We start from the raw sequence: 15695 nt of genomic DNA, 5'->3' as shown, positions 1-15695 counted from the left end.
AGCAGACGACTGACTGATCTTTATCCATAAACGCGCTTTTAAAGATTCTGCTCAGAGATATTAACTTGTTTATCTATTAGAAAAAGCATACTTTTGAAATATCTGGAGCAGCTCTTTTCATTCTGTTTTAAAATACCTTGGCATTTGGGGAGTAAAAAGTCACAAGACTAAATCAATATTACAGATACTGATTTTCTTCATTCTCCTGACCAATTTGTGCTACCTTTCCACAAATTTTATATCCAAGTCCACAGATCCTATCTGTAAACTATAATCAGGCTCACATTTTAACTATCACATCTCAGCCGAACGGCACTTTGCTTTCACATTCTCTTTCACTAGATGTCTCCAAATACCAACTAAAAAGACATTTTCTTTGCACAGAAGCAAGCCTCAAGGGTTCAAGGCAAGCTGGTGATGTTGAGAAATGTACCAGGATGAAATCTCAACCAGGGGGCTAGGAGCTCAAAGCCTAGGGTTCGCAGCTTGATGCACTTTTTTGCCAAGTCTTCTGGGTCGTGTCCCTTTCCCTCTCTACCCATCTCTCTTCCCCTCTTTCCTCTCCCCCACCTCCCCTCCCCATCTTTCTCTCTCTCTCTCTATCATCTCCATCTCGGTCTCTCTACATATCTCTCTCTAGGAAGCGATGAGTCAGGCTTTTCATCTGTAACGCTTTGTCTAGCTCTTATCCCTCAGGGGCAAATTTCCACCCCAAACTGCCTTCTCCCGCAGGGCTGGCGAATCAAGCCTTCCAGGCGGCGCTGGAGGAAATATACATAGCCATTGATATTTACGAAAGGAGCACAGTTCCTCACAACTTTTCAAAGCTGTGGGGGGGGAGAGACTTTACACACCAAAAAGGTTCAGGTCTCTCTAAGCGGTGACAGAGTCACACCCAGCCTCCACCTCCACACCCCCAGGCGCCGCCACCCACAACACCGGAGACCCGGAAGGAAGTAGCTGCAATACGAGAGAGCGGAGCCGGAAGTCCCGCCTTCCTCGAACCGTGAACGGGATCCCGTAAGGGTCATTCCAAGCTGGAGGGCGGATTCACCGCGTGAGTTGCTTTCTCAGGTTGGGGTGTTCTAACGCCGCTCGAGCCCCAGCGGGCGAGGCGACCCTCCGGCCCCAGGACTCGGCACTGTGCCTTCTTCTCCCAGTTTGTTGGGCTCCATGACCCCTGCCTCCCCCCACACCCCCGTCGGTGCCGAAGGAAACCTGGTTCTGGGCGGGTGAGAGGTCAGCGCGCGGTTGGGTCCGGGCGGGCGAGCGAGCGTGGAACGAGGACGCGGCGGTCACCGACTCTGCGCTCCTCGGGCTCCTCTTCTGCAGGCCTGGGTAGCACTCCTGGCCCTTGCGGGGTGATTTCGCCCCCGTGCACTTGTTTGTGCAGAAGTTTGGTTCCATCGGCAACCTTGTAAACTAGGCACTGCTACCCCGTTTCACAGATGGGCAGCAGGTCCTAGAGGATAAATGAGCTCCCCGAAGTGACAGCCCCGTGCCAGAGCCGTACTTCTAACTCGGGCTTCCCGAGACCAGGCTGGCACCCAGCAGTGGACGCGGTTCCATAGAGTAGGAGCTAAGCTTCAAAAGCAGGTGTTCTCATGGGATCGTTAATTTAGAACTGATTGATGTCAGTTGCATCATTAAAAAGAGGAAGTGGGAGGGAACTGCGGCATTATCTGTGAATTGACCAGTTCCTCGTTAATGTCACATGTTGTTTCGGCCGACAGCTGGAGCCCACTGGGAATGGCGGCCCCTTCTATGAAAGAAAGGCAGGCTTGCTGGGGAGCCCGGGATGAGTACTGGAAGTGTTTAGATGAGAACACAGAGGACGCTTCTCGGTGCAAGAAGTTAAGAAGCTCTTTTGAATCGAGTTGTCCCCAACAGTGGGTAAGGCACACTCGGATGCGTTTCCCTCCGCTGTTAAAATGCATAGAGCTTACAGGGTGAGTGGTCGATGACGAAATGAAGCCCTGTCCAAGGCGTGTCACATCTAGTTTCTGTGAGCAGCAGAGAGACCTCTGGTAATCCAGGCATGTTTTGTGCACTTACATCAGGGAGGCATTTGGGATATGTTACCTGACACTTTAAAGATCACTGAAAACAAACATATAGACAGTAACCAAAAATTGTGACCCACTACATGGGTAGGTTTCTCCAGGATCTTAAGAAGAGTCTTGAATCTTGGGCAAGGGTCGGCAAATTCATGGGCCTAGAGCTACTGTCGGAAATAAAGCATTCCCTGTCGCCCACCCCAAATCATAGGGCCATAAACCCAAAATGCTCTGAGAATGGTTTAGAAAATAGAAGAGGATGCCCTTATGATGGCTTCTGCCACCCTCCGCCCCAGATGCCTCCCCGACAGGCCTTTCCCTGCTCTGTACTGCCTGCCCTTCTGGGAGTGGGTGGAGAGGGGAACTAACATTGAGCTCAGCAAATGGTCCTAAGTGGTGGACACTCCTGTATCCGCATCCTTTCAGATGGGCGGTTTGCTCTTTGTCCGGAGGAGGCATCTGAAGCTTGGGGTATTGAAATAACTTACTCTATTGGTCTGTCAGTGGCAGAACTGCAGTTCGAAGTCAGGACCCGCTGGCCCATGGCAGATTTGAACCTGAATTTGTCTGTGCTTTTTCACTCCCATCGTGCTGCTGCAGAGTGTGCTAGGTAGCGTGCGAACAGATCATCCTAGAGATGAGACGTGCTTTTAGGGTTTTTGCCACATTTTTAGATGAGGAGCGGGAGGCGTGCGGGAGACCAGGTGGAGGGTCGGGGGTGGGGTGGGGGGGGGGTCCTACGGGAGGGCTGGGCAGGGAGTGAGACAGTCCGAGAACCTGCTTTAGATGAGCTCCTCGTCAGATCAGCATCATGCCATGTACCTCATGGGATTCCCATGGAGAGTCGATGTCTAACTTGACACAGAAACAAACCTGATAAATGTGGGGCTTTGTGATCAGATTGCATCATGATTTAGGCAAAAAAAAAAAAAAAATGTTATACCTCCCTGGTTTGCCCACTAGCCGGATGCCCTGTGAACTCCCTGGTTTAACTAGCAGGTGGAATTTGGGCTGATCAAACCCGATTCCTGGAAGGCCCTGATCCCTTTCCTGCCTGTGCTGCCCCCTTCCCACTGGGCCCTCCGCCCCGTGGTCACAAGGGGTTGCTGAGAACAGGGCAGGACTAGCCCTCCCCCCACCCAGGCGGGTCACAGCTGGGGTGTTGGTTCCGTTCTCGCCCCACCCCCGCATTTTCTCAGGAGAATTTTGTCACTAGACCGGTCTTTTGACAAGTGTTGCCCTGATTTTCCACTCAGATTACGTCTTAATCATGTGGACGTTTGCTGAACAGCCATGTCCCAGACCTCACCTCCGATTTGATGAATGTCTGGAAATAGAACCCGAGCTTTTCAAACTGGCTGTGGTTCTACAGGTGATTCTGACAGTAACCACCCTTGGGAATCACGATCTTAGCCCCTGGCAAAGTCGCACTTCAGTCCTATTTTTGTCCTTTCTCCATGGAAACCCACTGCTTTCTCTTCAACCCAGGGTTTGGCAGACCCTCTCCCTCCCCTACCTTCAGGGCACCTTCTGTTCTCTGCATCATAAAGGGTTTTGTTTGTTTTTACTGCCAGCCAGTGGCTTCTTCATTCTGTGTCCCTTCCATTCTGACACTGGCTGAATGTTGCAGCCCGAGGGCCAGCCCTCTCCCCAGGTTCCTGTGTCCCTGTCACGCCTCTTACTTACTGAGGAAGGGCTCTGAGCATCTCAGATGTGTTCCTCCTAGCAGCTGTCACCTAGTTTTGCAGACAGGGACCCCGGGCACATTGAAAGGAAATCACCTGTAAGCGCGGAGCCTGGATTTGAGCCCAGGAGTCTGAGTCCGGACCCCACGCTTTCCCCTTCTCCACACGCTGCCGCTTGTGCTTGCCCCGCGACACCGAGATGCCTGAAAGTAGCCTGCACGAGCCTCCTGCTGTTCTTGAACCTCAGTCCTAAGTTTCCAGTCCTTTGAAACGCAAGAGCCCCTTCTCCCTGGGCGCCTTTAGGGTTCACTGCCCTAGTTCCCTCTGCGTGTGTAGCAGCCACGCCTTTTGGAACGCCTGCCTACGCGTGTTAAGGGCTGTGCCCGCTCTCCCGGGGCAGGCTGGTCTTAGTTGGTGCCCGATCTGCAGCTCCAGCTCCGGAGGCACCTGTCGAGCGGTCTAGTTAGATGTTCACAAGCACCAACCTTGCCCTCTGCGTACACAGGACTGAACTCCTCCCCATCCTGTGCCCAGCAGGCCTCTCCTCCCGTGCCCCTCACCTCGGTGATGGCCACCTGCATCGACACAGGCCCGGAGAGCAGGGCGTCAGCCTTCACTGCGGGGCGTACTGAAGGAGCATCCTCAGGAGGGCAGCGGGACAACACAACGGCCCTGCTGTTTAAGGAACAGCAAGGAGGGAGTAGCGGAAATCAGGGTCGGAGAGGCGACCGGAGGCCAGGGGCCGTGGCATTTACTCTGAGTGCTGCGAGAAGCCGTTGGAAAGCTTGGAGTTTGGCAGTGAGGCGGGCATGAGGAAAGGAGAGGGAGCCAGTGACAAGGTGGCGGGTGGGTTATTGGCGTCTGGGTCTCACAGAGAAAGGGAAGAGCTGGTGGTTGGAGAGCAGGATACTCAGGATTGGGACTGCGGACAAGCTGGATTTATTGGGAAGGCCGAGGCCTACACTTTGGTCCTGGGAGGAAGGTTGGGGGACAAGGTCACGGATGAGGTCAAGGAGCCGGGAGGCCTGGGCCACGGAAGCACTGATCCTGCAGACGCTGGAGCCCCCCCCCCCCCCCCCCCGAGCATTAGGACAGGAGTGTTGGTGGAGAGAATGTGCGTAGCCTGCAAAGCCAACCCCAATGCAGGAGGGCGGTGGGTAGTGCAGCAAAATACTGGAATTGACTTCTGCAGCCTTTGACCGTGGTGGCCACTTTCCTGGTTAAAATGGTCTGATTCTGCAGTGCGGTGCTCTTTCTCAGCCACCTCCCGCCTCACCGGAGCGCTCTGCGCAGGTATCAGCTGTTGCAGCCTTACCCCAGTAGCCAGAGTCTAGAAACGGAAAGATGTTTTCCGGAGCGGTGTGTGAGAAGGCGGGGGGTACATGGGCAGGGAGGAGTCAGAAATGCAAGTATCGTTTGGGTCCATCCTGGGTGAGACATTTTTTTTATGAGCTTTATTTTTCATTCAGTCTCGTGAGTACTTGTGTGTTTCACACGGTAGGACCTAAGGCTTAGAAAGGTGAAGTGACTTGTCCAAGATCAGCTGAGGTCAAGTAGGAAAAGGACCTTTGTTACCTAAGAAGCGTGGCAAACAGCTGAAATGCTAGCTGTCACCACAACGAATTACTCTTCGCTCTTGCTTTGTGGCTTTTAATGGCGCTCGTCAGCCTAACTTGTGTAACAGGCCTGTGTAAAGTCTCCTGTCGGTTCAGCAGAGGAAGGAGCAGGGATGAGATCCATCATTCCGGCATCATCCGAGAGACCCGATCCCATTATCAATTTCAGATACCATCTTTTTCATATAAACCTTTGATACGTTGTAGAAATTCCAGAGCATTGCTGTTCGCACTGCTGTCCTGTATCTCATGTAGCGGCTTAGAGGATGCTAGCATTTCGCGTACACGGTCCTTCTCGGTAACTGCTCGTTGGCTTACTAGCTTGGAGAGAGAGAACGCGTGCGCCGTGTCGATCCTGGACTGTGAACCGAGGAGGGGACGAGGAGGGGAAGGCCTGGGAAGAGAGCGGTTCGGGCAGAGGGTGGAGCACACAGAGGCCTGCAAGTACAGTGTGCAAGAAACACATCTAGGAGCTGGAGGGGCTCTGTTGGGCCGGCATTTCAGGGACTGGTGGCACATTCAGGGAGGACAGAGACCAAGCCACAAATGGCCTTGTCTGTCTTGCTGAGGAGTTTGGATGTGGACCTTAAAGCGCAGGGATACCCGGAAAGACCTTCCAGCAAGGGATGGGACCAGCTGTGGGCTGGGGAGAGACCATGCCTGGCAGCAGCACGACAGACGGATCAAGGAGGGTCAAGAACCCAGTTTGGGAGCTGTTGGGACAATCCGAGCTAGAAGGGAGGGCCTGTGCTGTAGCGACGAGGAGGGGGCGGGATTGAAGTGTGGGGGTGCATACAGGCGCATCCACCGAAGTGTTGGAGGACAGACGTGTTTGAAGGGGCAGGAAGTTCGCGACAGGCTGGGACTGAGGTGTTAGTAGGATGTCTACGCGGAATTGTCGGTTAAGTGGTTGGCGATGTGACATATGTGACAAAGATCTGTTAACTTGCCACAGATGTCCAGACCCTGTCCACTTCTTCCTGTGGGATCTTTAATAAAGAACACCCGTCCCAGCCACCAGGGGTGAATCTGTAGTCCGACAGATGTATTAACACATAACCGGGGAGGGAGGCCACATATCAGAGGAACTGTGGGCATCTCACCAACCGGAGGAAAGGAGTCCTCCCCAGGCATAGGGGCAGGATGGGATACAGGCAAAATTGAAATGAAACGGGGCTGCATCTAAACAGGTCATTGTCAGCTCCGGACTGAGAAGGGGACCAAGGGTCCTGTTTTCTTAAAGATGAACATCGTGTTCAGAAATCCCTTGAGATCCTGCCCCTGGGTTGGAAATGAAGGCTGCTGCTTTGTGTTAGATTGCCTTAGCTCCTCTAGGCAAAGGTAAGAGGTTTCACTTTTATTGATAGAACCACTAAGAGCAAATTTCTGATAGTCTCTGGTTGCAGAGGACAAGGTTTCTTGGTGAGGCAGAAAGCAGTAATCCCTTAGCGGGGTCTGTCAGGACGTTCTGTGGCTGCGGTGTCCTGGGGAGAAATGGTCTGTGTCTCTCATTCCAGCGTGAGATAGGTTTACATTCTCAGTCTGATTTTCACTTAGGATTTAATTCTTAAATTATTTAGTGGAGCCTAAGGAAAGCTTTTATCAAAAGAACTGGTGTTGTTTATTCTGACAGTGAAGACGTGTAGTATTCTGCCTTTGCCTGGTCTGCAGAGCAGCTCAGATATAGACACGGAGAGTTTTGTGGTTGACCTTGATTTTCTGCTGGAATTTTACTGTTTCAGGATATGGGGCTTTAAGATACTTCGAATTCCCTAGGCAAGAGGAGGATGTAAATAAGAGGATGTCTTTGGATGGTAAAATTTCAATAAATTAGTTTATACGTAAAATTTATAAGTATAATTTTTAACTACGTGTTTCTGGATGAGATCACCTTGCTAAAAATATGGTTGGTGAACTACAAAATTTATTGAAACTACAGTTGATAAGAAAAACTTGTACAATGTCTTTAAATCATGAGTGTTATGACCTATGAACTCTCAGCCTGCATGGCAAGATTCATACATCCAGGCACAGGGGCATTTTTCGAGAAGGTTCGTGGGTTCTTTGAAGTCTCAACAGGATCTATAACTCAAAAGGGGTCAGGGCTCACTGGTTTACATCCTCTTTGGAGACTCATATATGCACGGATTCAAAATGATTCTAGAATGCAAATCACTTATACCACTTACTCAACTAAATCTGTGCTTTTGTTTCTTCTAAACTGCAAAAGTTTCCCTTAACTTCACTTTTTTTCTCAACAGATAAAATATTTTGATAAAAGAAGAGACTACTTAAAGTTCAAAGAAAAATTTGAAGCAGGACAATTCCAGCCTTCAAAACCAACTGTGAAGTCCTAGGCTATTCCTGAACTTGTCAGAAGGGTTGAAACGATTCTCTCTGCACCTGCAGCAATGCTCCGCTGACCGTGGCAATGATGGGACTCACCATGCAAATGGTCAAGTAACAGATTCCATCATTCACACTATGAAGAGTGGAAATGGTATGAAGTATGCTTGGTTTTAATGTAGTCAGAAATCTATATTTTAAGAAAAATTAAAGCCTATTATAAAAACCCATGTACTCTTGTTTGTTTTGGTTGGAGCGTCAGTAGTAGGCAAATACAGGCAGACCTTGGAGATGGCGCACGTTCGGTTCCAGACCATTCGATAAGGCAAAGAGCACAACTAAGCAAGTCAGATGAATGATTGCTCAGGGTACATAAAAGTTATGTTTACACTATACTGAATTCTTAAGTGTACAAGAGCATTATGTCTAAAAAAACAATGCACGTACTTTAAAAAAGATGATAACCATCATTTGAGCTTTCAGTGGGCTGTACTTTTTTTTTCCCTGCTGGTGGAGGGGCTGGTCTTAATGTGGACGGCTGACCAGGGTGGTGGCATTCTCTTAAAAGTAACGAAGTTTGCCCCGGGTTGACTCTTCCTTTTACAAGCGATTTCCCGTAATATCTTAATGCTGTTTGATAGCCTCTTACACACAGTACCGCTTCTTCCACGTTGGGTGTCCATCCTCTCAAACCCTGCTGCTGCTTTATCAACTAAGTTTCTGTAGTATTCTATTGCTGTTTGTTAGCATTTCAAGAAACTTGACAGCATCTTCACCACGGGTGGATTCCGCCTCGCGAAACCACTTTGCTCGTCCGTAAGAAGCACCTGCTCATCTGGTCAAGTTTTAACATGAGATTGCAGCCGTTCGTTCAGTCCCGTCTTCGGGCTCCGCTTCTGATTTCCGTTCTCTCGCTGTTTCCACCACATCTGCAGCAACGCCCTCCCCTGAAGTCCTGAACCCCTCACAGTCATCTGGGAGGGCTGGAGTCAACTTCTAAACTCCGTTAATGATGTTCACCTCTTCCCACGAGTCATGAATATTCTTCATGGCATCTAGAGTGGTGAGTCCTCTTCCAGGTGTGCTTTGCCCAAATCTGTCAGAGGGGTTCACTATTTCCGGCAGCTCTAGTGTATTTCTTAAGATTTGGGAGCTGAAATTTCGTGATCCACGGGCTGCAGAATGGATGCTGGGTTAGCAGGCATGAAAACCACAATCTGGGTGCATCTCCAGAGCTCATAGGTGACCCGGTGTATTGCCAATTAGTAATATTGTGAAAGGAAACTTTTTGAGTAGGTTTAAAACCTGCAGTAAAACTATGTTGTAGACAAATGTCTTGTCATCTAGGCTCTGTTCCATTTATACAGCACAGGCCTTTATTATTATTATTATTATTATTTTACTTTGATTTTAGAGAGTGAGGGAGAGAGAGAATCCCAAGCAGGCTCCATGCTCAGCACAGAGGCTGATCCCATAACCCTGGGATCATGACCTGCGCTGAAATCAAAAGTCAGACGCTCAACCGACTGAGCCACCCAGGCGCCCCAGTACAGGCTTTTAGTTAAAGGCACTGCGTTTAGTTAAAGCTGCGTTAGCCCCTAACAAGACAAGCAGCCTGTGCTTTGAAGCCAGGCACTGATTTCTGCTCCCTAGCTAGAGAAATCGTAGATGGCCTCTTCTTCCAATAGAAGTTAGGCAGTTCTGCCTACACTGACAATCTGTCGTTGAGTGTAGCCGCCTTCACTGATGATCTTGGTAGGTCCGGATAACTTGCTACCTCACTTTATACTTTGAGGTTATAGAGACGGCTTCTCTCCTTCAACCGCATGAACCAGCCTCTGTGCGCTTCAAACTTTTCCTTTGCAGCTTCCTCACCTCTCTTGGCCTTCATAATACTGAAGAATTAGGACCTTGTTCTGCATTAGGCTTCAGTTTTAGGGAACGTCGTAGCTGGTTTGATATTCCCTGCACACTGCTCAGATTTCCTCCGTATCAGCGGTAAGGCTGTTTCACTTTCTTATTATCCATGTGTTCACTGGAGCAGCACTTTTTAACTTCCTTCAAGCGTTCCTCTTTGCATTCACAACTTGGCTGTTTGGCAAAAGAGACCCAGCTTTTGGCCTGTCTTGGCTTTGGACATGTCTTCCTCACCAGGCCCAATCATTTCTGATTTAAGGTGAGATGTAGGATTCTTCCTTTCGCTGGGAGACACTGTAGGGTTATTAACTGGCATAATTTCAGTGTTGTTCGTTCATTCTTAATTGCCAGTCACTGGAACAGTCAGAACACACACAGCTTTAAGTTTGCCACCTTCTATGGACACCCTCATGGTGCCCCAGAACAATTACAATAGTAACGCCAAAGATCACGGATCACTGTAACAAATATAATAATGGAAACGTTTGAAATACTATGAGAATTACTAAAATGTGACACAGAGACATGGAGTCAATGGTGTTGGCAACGTGACATCAATAGACTTGCTCAACAGAGTTGCCATAAACCTCCGATGTCTAAAAAAAAATGCAGTACCTGAAAAGTGCAATAGAACGAAATATACCTCTATACTTCAGATAGTGAAGAAAGTCGGCTGGTGTGTGTCCTGGGAATTAGCATTTTAATATAGGCACAAAAAAAATGAAGACTGGAAGAAAAAAGTCTAACTTAAAACATAGAGGTAAAATAACAAAGACCATCTATAAAAAAAACCCTACAGCTAATATCATACTTAATGTAGGAAGATAATACACGCTTCTTCCCTAAAATCAGCCGTAGGGTAAGGATGTCCCTTCTCATGTCTGTTCAACATTGTGCTGGATTCCTAGCTGCTTCAAAGACAAAAAAGAAAGAGAAAGCATACAAATTGGGAAGGAAGAAATGAAACCGGCTCTACGAACGTAAGACACAGACAACTGTGGTAAGTTCACTGTCTTATGTGGGCATGCTTAACTGCTCCCCAAGACAATTTCAGTAGTGATGTCGAAGATCACGGATTGCAGATCACCGTAATAAATATTCTAATGAGAAAGTCTGAAATATTACAAGAATTACGAAAACGTGACAGACACAAAGTGAACCAGTGCATTGGAAATACGATGCCTAAAGTCTTGCTGAACACAAACTTCAGTTTGTGGCAATGATAGTGTCTCTGTAGAAAGTCTCAAAGAACTGACCAAAAAGCTCCTAGAACCGAGCGGATCTTAGACGGCAAGAAACAAGGTCAGTATACGCAAGAAAATCCTATTCCTGTAGACCAACAATGAATAATTGGAAGTTAAAATAAAAAGCATACCACTTATAGTAGCACTAAAAAAATTAAAATACTTGACATAAATCTGCATATAGGACTGTATCTGAGAACTACAAAGCCCAAAATATTTGAAGTCAGAGAAGATCTAATTAGATATACTGTAGACAAGATTTAGAAAACTCGTCTTAATTTTCTCAATACTCTTAAATCCTCCCAATTTGTTCAACACAACCCTAATCAAAATCCCAAGCTTTTTTGTGTAATTATTGACAAAAGCTGATACTAAAATTCGCATGGAAAGGCAAAGGACCTAAGATAGCCAAAGTAATTTTGAGAAGAACAAAAAGTTGGATGATTCGTGTTACGTGATTTCAAGGCTTATTATAAAGGTACAGTTATCAAAACTGGTATTGGCAAAGGACTCCCACTGAGCTCAGTGGAACAGAAGAGTCAAGAAATACACTCACACAAATAAAGTGAACTGAATTTGAGCAAAGGTGCAAGGCAGTTCAGTGGAGAAAGAAGAATTTCAACATGTGGTGCTGGAGAAAGTGTCCTCCCACACACAACAAAGCGAACCTTGACACCACACATCTTACTAAAAACAAACTCAAAATGGATCATAGACCTAAATGTAAGATACAAAGCTGCAGAATTCCTAGAAGAAAATACAGAGGAATTCTGCATTTTAATTTTTTTGTAATGACATCACAAGCACAATCTGGAAAAGGACAAAAGTTTTGTAAAAGCTGAAACTATGAAAACTAAAAATGCTGCGTGAAAGATACTATTAAGAAAACGAAAAGAGGGGCGCCTGGGTGGCGCAGTCGGTTGAGCGTCCGACTTCAGCCAGGTCACGATCTCGCGGTCCGTGAGTTCGAGCCCCGCGTCGGGCTCTGGGCTGATGGCTCGGAGCCTGGAGCCTGTTTCCGATGCTGTGTCTCCCTCTCTCTCTGCCCCTCCCCTGTTCATGCTCTGTTTCTCTCTGTCCCAAAAATAAATAAAAACCGTTGAAAAAAAAATTAAAAAAAAAATAAAAAAAGAAAACGAAAAGATAAAATTACAGACTGGGGAAAAAAATATCTACAAATCACACAAAAAATTTGTACACAGAATAAAGAAGTTTTCCAACTCTTGACAAAAATAAATCACCCACCCAAGCTTTAAAAAATGGGCAGATTATGTGAATATTGTTGTATATCTACTCATAGTGTTGAATATAACATTAGGAAAAGAAGCTCCATGTTAGTAATGCAAATTAAAATGAGGATGATCTCACACCTATTAGAATGGCTTAAAAATTAAAAAGCTGATGGTACCAAGTGCAGATGACACAACCGAACAGAAACTCGTAGTCACTGCTGAGGGGAATGCAAAACAATAAAACCCCTCTGGAAAAGTTTGGAATTTCTTATAAAGTTAAGCATCTGCTTACCTTATGAGCCACCAATCACACTCCTAGGTAGTTCACCAAATGAACTGAAAACAAAACCTGTGTTTATAGCAGCTTCACTTATAATTGCCCAAAACTGGAAACAACCCAGATTCCTACAACAGAGGAGCAGAAAAACAGGTATACCACTCAGCCATAAGAAGGACTGAACTTCTGAGTCTCACAGCAACAGGCACGAACCTTCCATGCATTTTTCTATGGGTAAAAAGCCAGACCGCAAAGGCTACGTGTTATATGCTTCCATTTACAGGATTCTGGGAAAGGTTAAAATTAGCACAGAAAACAGATGAGTGGTTGGGAATGGGGAAAAGGGTCTTCTCTGGCTCTGTGGTGGGGGATTCGTGAGTATGCACTCATCAAAGCCCAAAGAACTGTGCACGCTAAAAAGTGACTCTGTATGCACATTAAAATAAAATCAGCCAGGATTTTGGAGGGATTCCGGTTTGGAAGGTAGATGATGACAAATGAGTCTACTTGTATTAGAAACATGTGCCATATACTCACTGGAAGGGATGGCTAAGAGAGGAGCTGACCCATGCGACTTTGAAAAATGGTGATCTGACTGGATCCCGTAAGGCTCAAGACAACTTACAGAAATTGCGAAATTTCACAGGTTCCGGGTTAGTGACTCTCAAAGTACAATAATGAGAAGCATGTGTAAGTCAGAAAAAGCAGTTAAAAATAAGCTGTGTCAGAATTAACCTTGTAGAGCTGGACTGGTGTCCGAGAGCTCTAAGAATTCATGCTTACATTCAGACGTAGACGTTGTATTTCTGTGCACATGCGTGGCAGACGCCTAGATTCCTTAGCTCCAGCCACCGACAGGGCCTGCAGGGATACTCGGGCAGCCACGGGCACATCTGGAACCAGTGGTCCTTGGAGAAATGTCTGATTCTAGAACCAGGGTGGAGAAAATAAAAGAGCCTGGAGCACTGTGTACTGCCAGAGAGTAAGGAAGGTTTAAGAAAAGAAAAAAGAATGGAAGAATGGGAACAGGTCAAAAGGACAGGAGCCAGCCATCCACGCTGATCTAAACAAGTGACTGAATAAGAAGGGACTAGTCTTCCTTCTAGCAGAATCCCAGGTCATGGATGTAGAAGAAATGAGGGAGACGGACTCTCACCGTGAGAACACGGCAGGCAGTACCCACTGACAAGTATTAAAATGAGTGGGCAACACACTCAGGAGCCACCTATCAGCATAGCCTCCCAAGTATCTCTCCCACAGTATTAATTACCATGGTCGTTTTAATAGGTGCCCCCAGCAGAGGTTGAAGCTTATCTTCTACCCTTGAGCGCAGGCTAGGCTTAGTGACCCCACTTCTAACAAAGAGACCACGGGAAGCAAAAAACAGCAACTTCACTGAGGAGAACACGGCAAGCGTTGCCTTCAACAAATGACCAGGGTGACGGTCGTGCTGCGATGTGAGGACAAGGGCACATCATCCCTGCAGTGTCCTTCCTGAAACCCCAGATGCCTCAGTCCGACCATGAGAAGATGCTAGACAAACCCAAATTATGAGACATTTACAAAATACCTGACCAGTACGCCTCAAAAGTGTCAAGGTCAGGAAAGACAAGGAAAGATGGAGACCTCATCACAGATCACAAGACACTAAGGAGACTTGAAACCCTAAAGCGACGTAGCGTCCTGGAGTGGCTCCTGGGACAGAAAAGAGACGTCAGTGGGCAAATAAGAAATCTGAATATAGGTCAGATTTGTAGTCTGCAGTTAGTGAACAGCACCGTTACCAAAGTTAATTTCCTAGTTTGGATAAATGTCCACAGTTGGAGAAGATTCTACTACAGGCATCTGGGCGAAGGGCATATGGAAACTGTGTACTTTCTTTGCAACTTTTCTGCAAAACAAAAATTATTTTAATAAACCTACAGAAGGAAACATATATACTGGTAACAGACTCTGAAATTTAGATCTTATTAAAAAGGACCCAGACATGACTGAAGTTCATTGCTGGATGGTGATAAATGGTCACCATTAAATACTGAGGTAATTGCAGTATCAAACAAAAGCCCCCTCAGAACAAGAGAGAGAGAAAATCAGCCTTCTTGGGCTCCATTCTCACTCTTGGTGATGATGTGCAAGAAAAATTTACGGTCTTTGGGTGGAGAGAGTGGGGAGGGGCAGAGAGGAAGGAGGGCGGGGCGGAGAAAGAGAATCCTAAGCAGGCTCCGTGCTGCCAGTGCAGAGCCCAATGCGGGGCCTCAAACTCAAGAACCGTGAGATCATGACCTCAGCAGAAATCAAGAGTCACATGCTTACCAACTGAGCCACCCAGGCGCCCCAGAATATAGTCTATTTCTGTGAACTCTGTGACCAGAAGTAGTATATGAAAAATTTCCCAAAACTTCCTATGAATGATAATGGCCTATTATCTGCGTATTACGCATTCAGGAGGGGAGCTGGCTCAACATCCTGCCGAGCAGGTTCCCTCCCTGGGAATAAGGCGACAAAAAAGCAGCAAACAGGACCTCTCCCGTGCAGGACCTTGGCCTCCACCACACCGTGTTTCCTGAGGACGTTCGGGGGTGGTGTTCACAGATAAGAGCCGCTGTCATTCTGCCTTAGTCCCATCACTGTCCACATTTCTGACAATGCTAGCCCCTAGGAAAGAAAGAAATCTTAAGACACGTTGTTTTATTTCCACAATTGCTTAAAATAGTTTATTAAAGACAATGCAATTTAGCTAAAAATATTTATTAAAGGGGACGATATATAGTAATGTATTTAAGGCACATGAAGAAGTTTTGGCATTAAGTTGCAAGAAAAGGAATACAAATTATCTCAGTAAATTTCAGACTATTACATTAGCACACATAGTTTTTCAAAAACGTTTCAAGAGCACCAGTAATCCATCCCCGATAAGGCACAAGCTTCATGACTCGGTGTCCCCATGCTTGAGCAGCTGCTGTCTGGTATACTCCCAAATCAGCAGCGCCCCACTCACGTGGACATTGAGTGAGCGGATAATACCCTGCTGAGGGATTTCCACGCAAACATCCAGCTGCTGGATCAGGTTTGCTGGAATTCCTTCACGCTCGTTTCTGATGAAGAAAAATGAGAGAAGAAAGGTTAGTTTTTGTGTAAGACACTAATTTTTTCTTAGCTGTCATGAACGTCAGCGCAGAGCCAGATTAACAAAACGAAGTCTGTGGCCCCGGGAAACAACATGGAGATTTAAGGGTTGATCTCTGTTCACCTGACCATCCCAAACAGGTGACAGAAAACAAAAACCAGGGGTCTTTCCATAAGCGGGACACGTGAGAAGTC

At 46.9% G+C, this 15695-nt stretch overlaps 2 protein-coding genes and 1 long non-coding RNA gene across 4 annotated transcripts in view; 1 reads left to right on the top strand and 2 right to left on the bottom strand.

The window, feature by feature from the left end:
• The first annotated feature begins 948 nt into the window (after window positions 1-948).
• Window positions 949-7934, top strand: LOC122492729 (cytochrome c oxidase assembly factor 6 homolog). 2 transcript variants are annotated; one of them, XM_043596286.1, is made up of 3 exons: window positions 949-1057; window positions 1734-1893; window positions 7620-7934. In XM_043596286.1, exons 2-3 carry the CDS (start codon window positions 1750-1752, stop codon window positions 7713-7715), a joined length of 240 nt encoding a protein of 79 aa, XP_043452221.1. In that variant the 5' UTR covers window positions 949-1057; window positions 1734-1749; the 3' UTR covers window positions 7716-7934. The 2 variants fall into 2 exon arrangements, with proteins under 2 accessions (XP_043452221.1, XP_043452220.1); XM_043596285.1 differs by lacking the exon at window positions 949-1057 and adding an exon at window positions 1064-1232.
• LOC122492730 lies at window positions 1891-2945 on the bottom strand. Its single transcript, XR_006299755.1, has 3 exons — window positions 2799-2945; window positions 2546-2688; window positions 1891-2100 (listed from the first exon to the last, which is right to left on the bottom strand). It is a non-coding gene; the product is annotated as an uncharacterized LOC122492730 (long non-coding RNA).
• A 7126-nt stretch (window positions 7935-15060) lies between the features above and the next one.
• The window catches only part of TARBP1 (TAR (HIV-1) RNA binding protein 1), an 88502-nt gene continuing 87867 nt past the window's right edge, over window positions 15061-15695 (bottom strand). Inside the window, exon 30 of the mRNA XM_043596284.1 lies at window positions 15061-15469. Coding sequence (XP_043452219.1) covers window positions 15301-15469 — 169 coding nt within the window. The 3' untranslated portion in view covers window positions 15061-15300. The remainder of the gene's footprint in view (window positions 15470-15695) is intronic.

The sequence above is a fragment of the Prionailurus bengalensis genome, chromosome D2 (assembly GCF_016509475.1).
Source record: "Prionailurus bengalensis isolate Pbe53 chromosome D2, Fcat_Pben_1.1_paternal_pri, whole genome shotgun sequence".
Lineage (NCBI taxonomy): Eukaryota > Metazoa > Chordata > Mammalia > Carnivora > Felidae > Prionailurus > Prionailurus bengalensis.
Note: the sequence above shows the minus strand (reverse complement) of the source record. Positions and strands in the feature narration are given on the sequence as shown.

What these genes read in the sequence shown, in the direction of transcription:
- LOC122492729 (XM_043596285.1), top strand. Translation starts at nt 1,174, where the DNA reads ATGACCCCTGCCTCCCCCCACACCCCCGTCGGTGCCGAAGGAAACCTG. An exon ending in GGAAACCTGGTTCTGGGCGG is followed by an intron (nt 1,233 to 1,733) that starts GTGAGAGGTCAG and finishes TTCGGCCGACAG; the next exon opens with CTGGAGCCCACTGGGAATGG. An exon ending in CGAGTTGTCCCCAACAGTGG is followed by an intron (nt 1,894 to 7,619) that starts GTAAGGCACACT and finishes TTTTCTCAACAG; the next exon opens with ATAAAATATTTTGATAAAAG.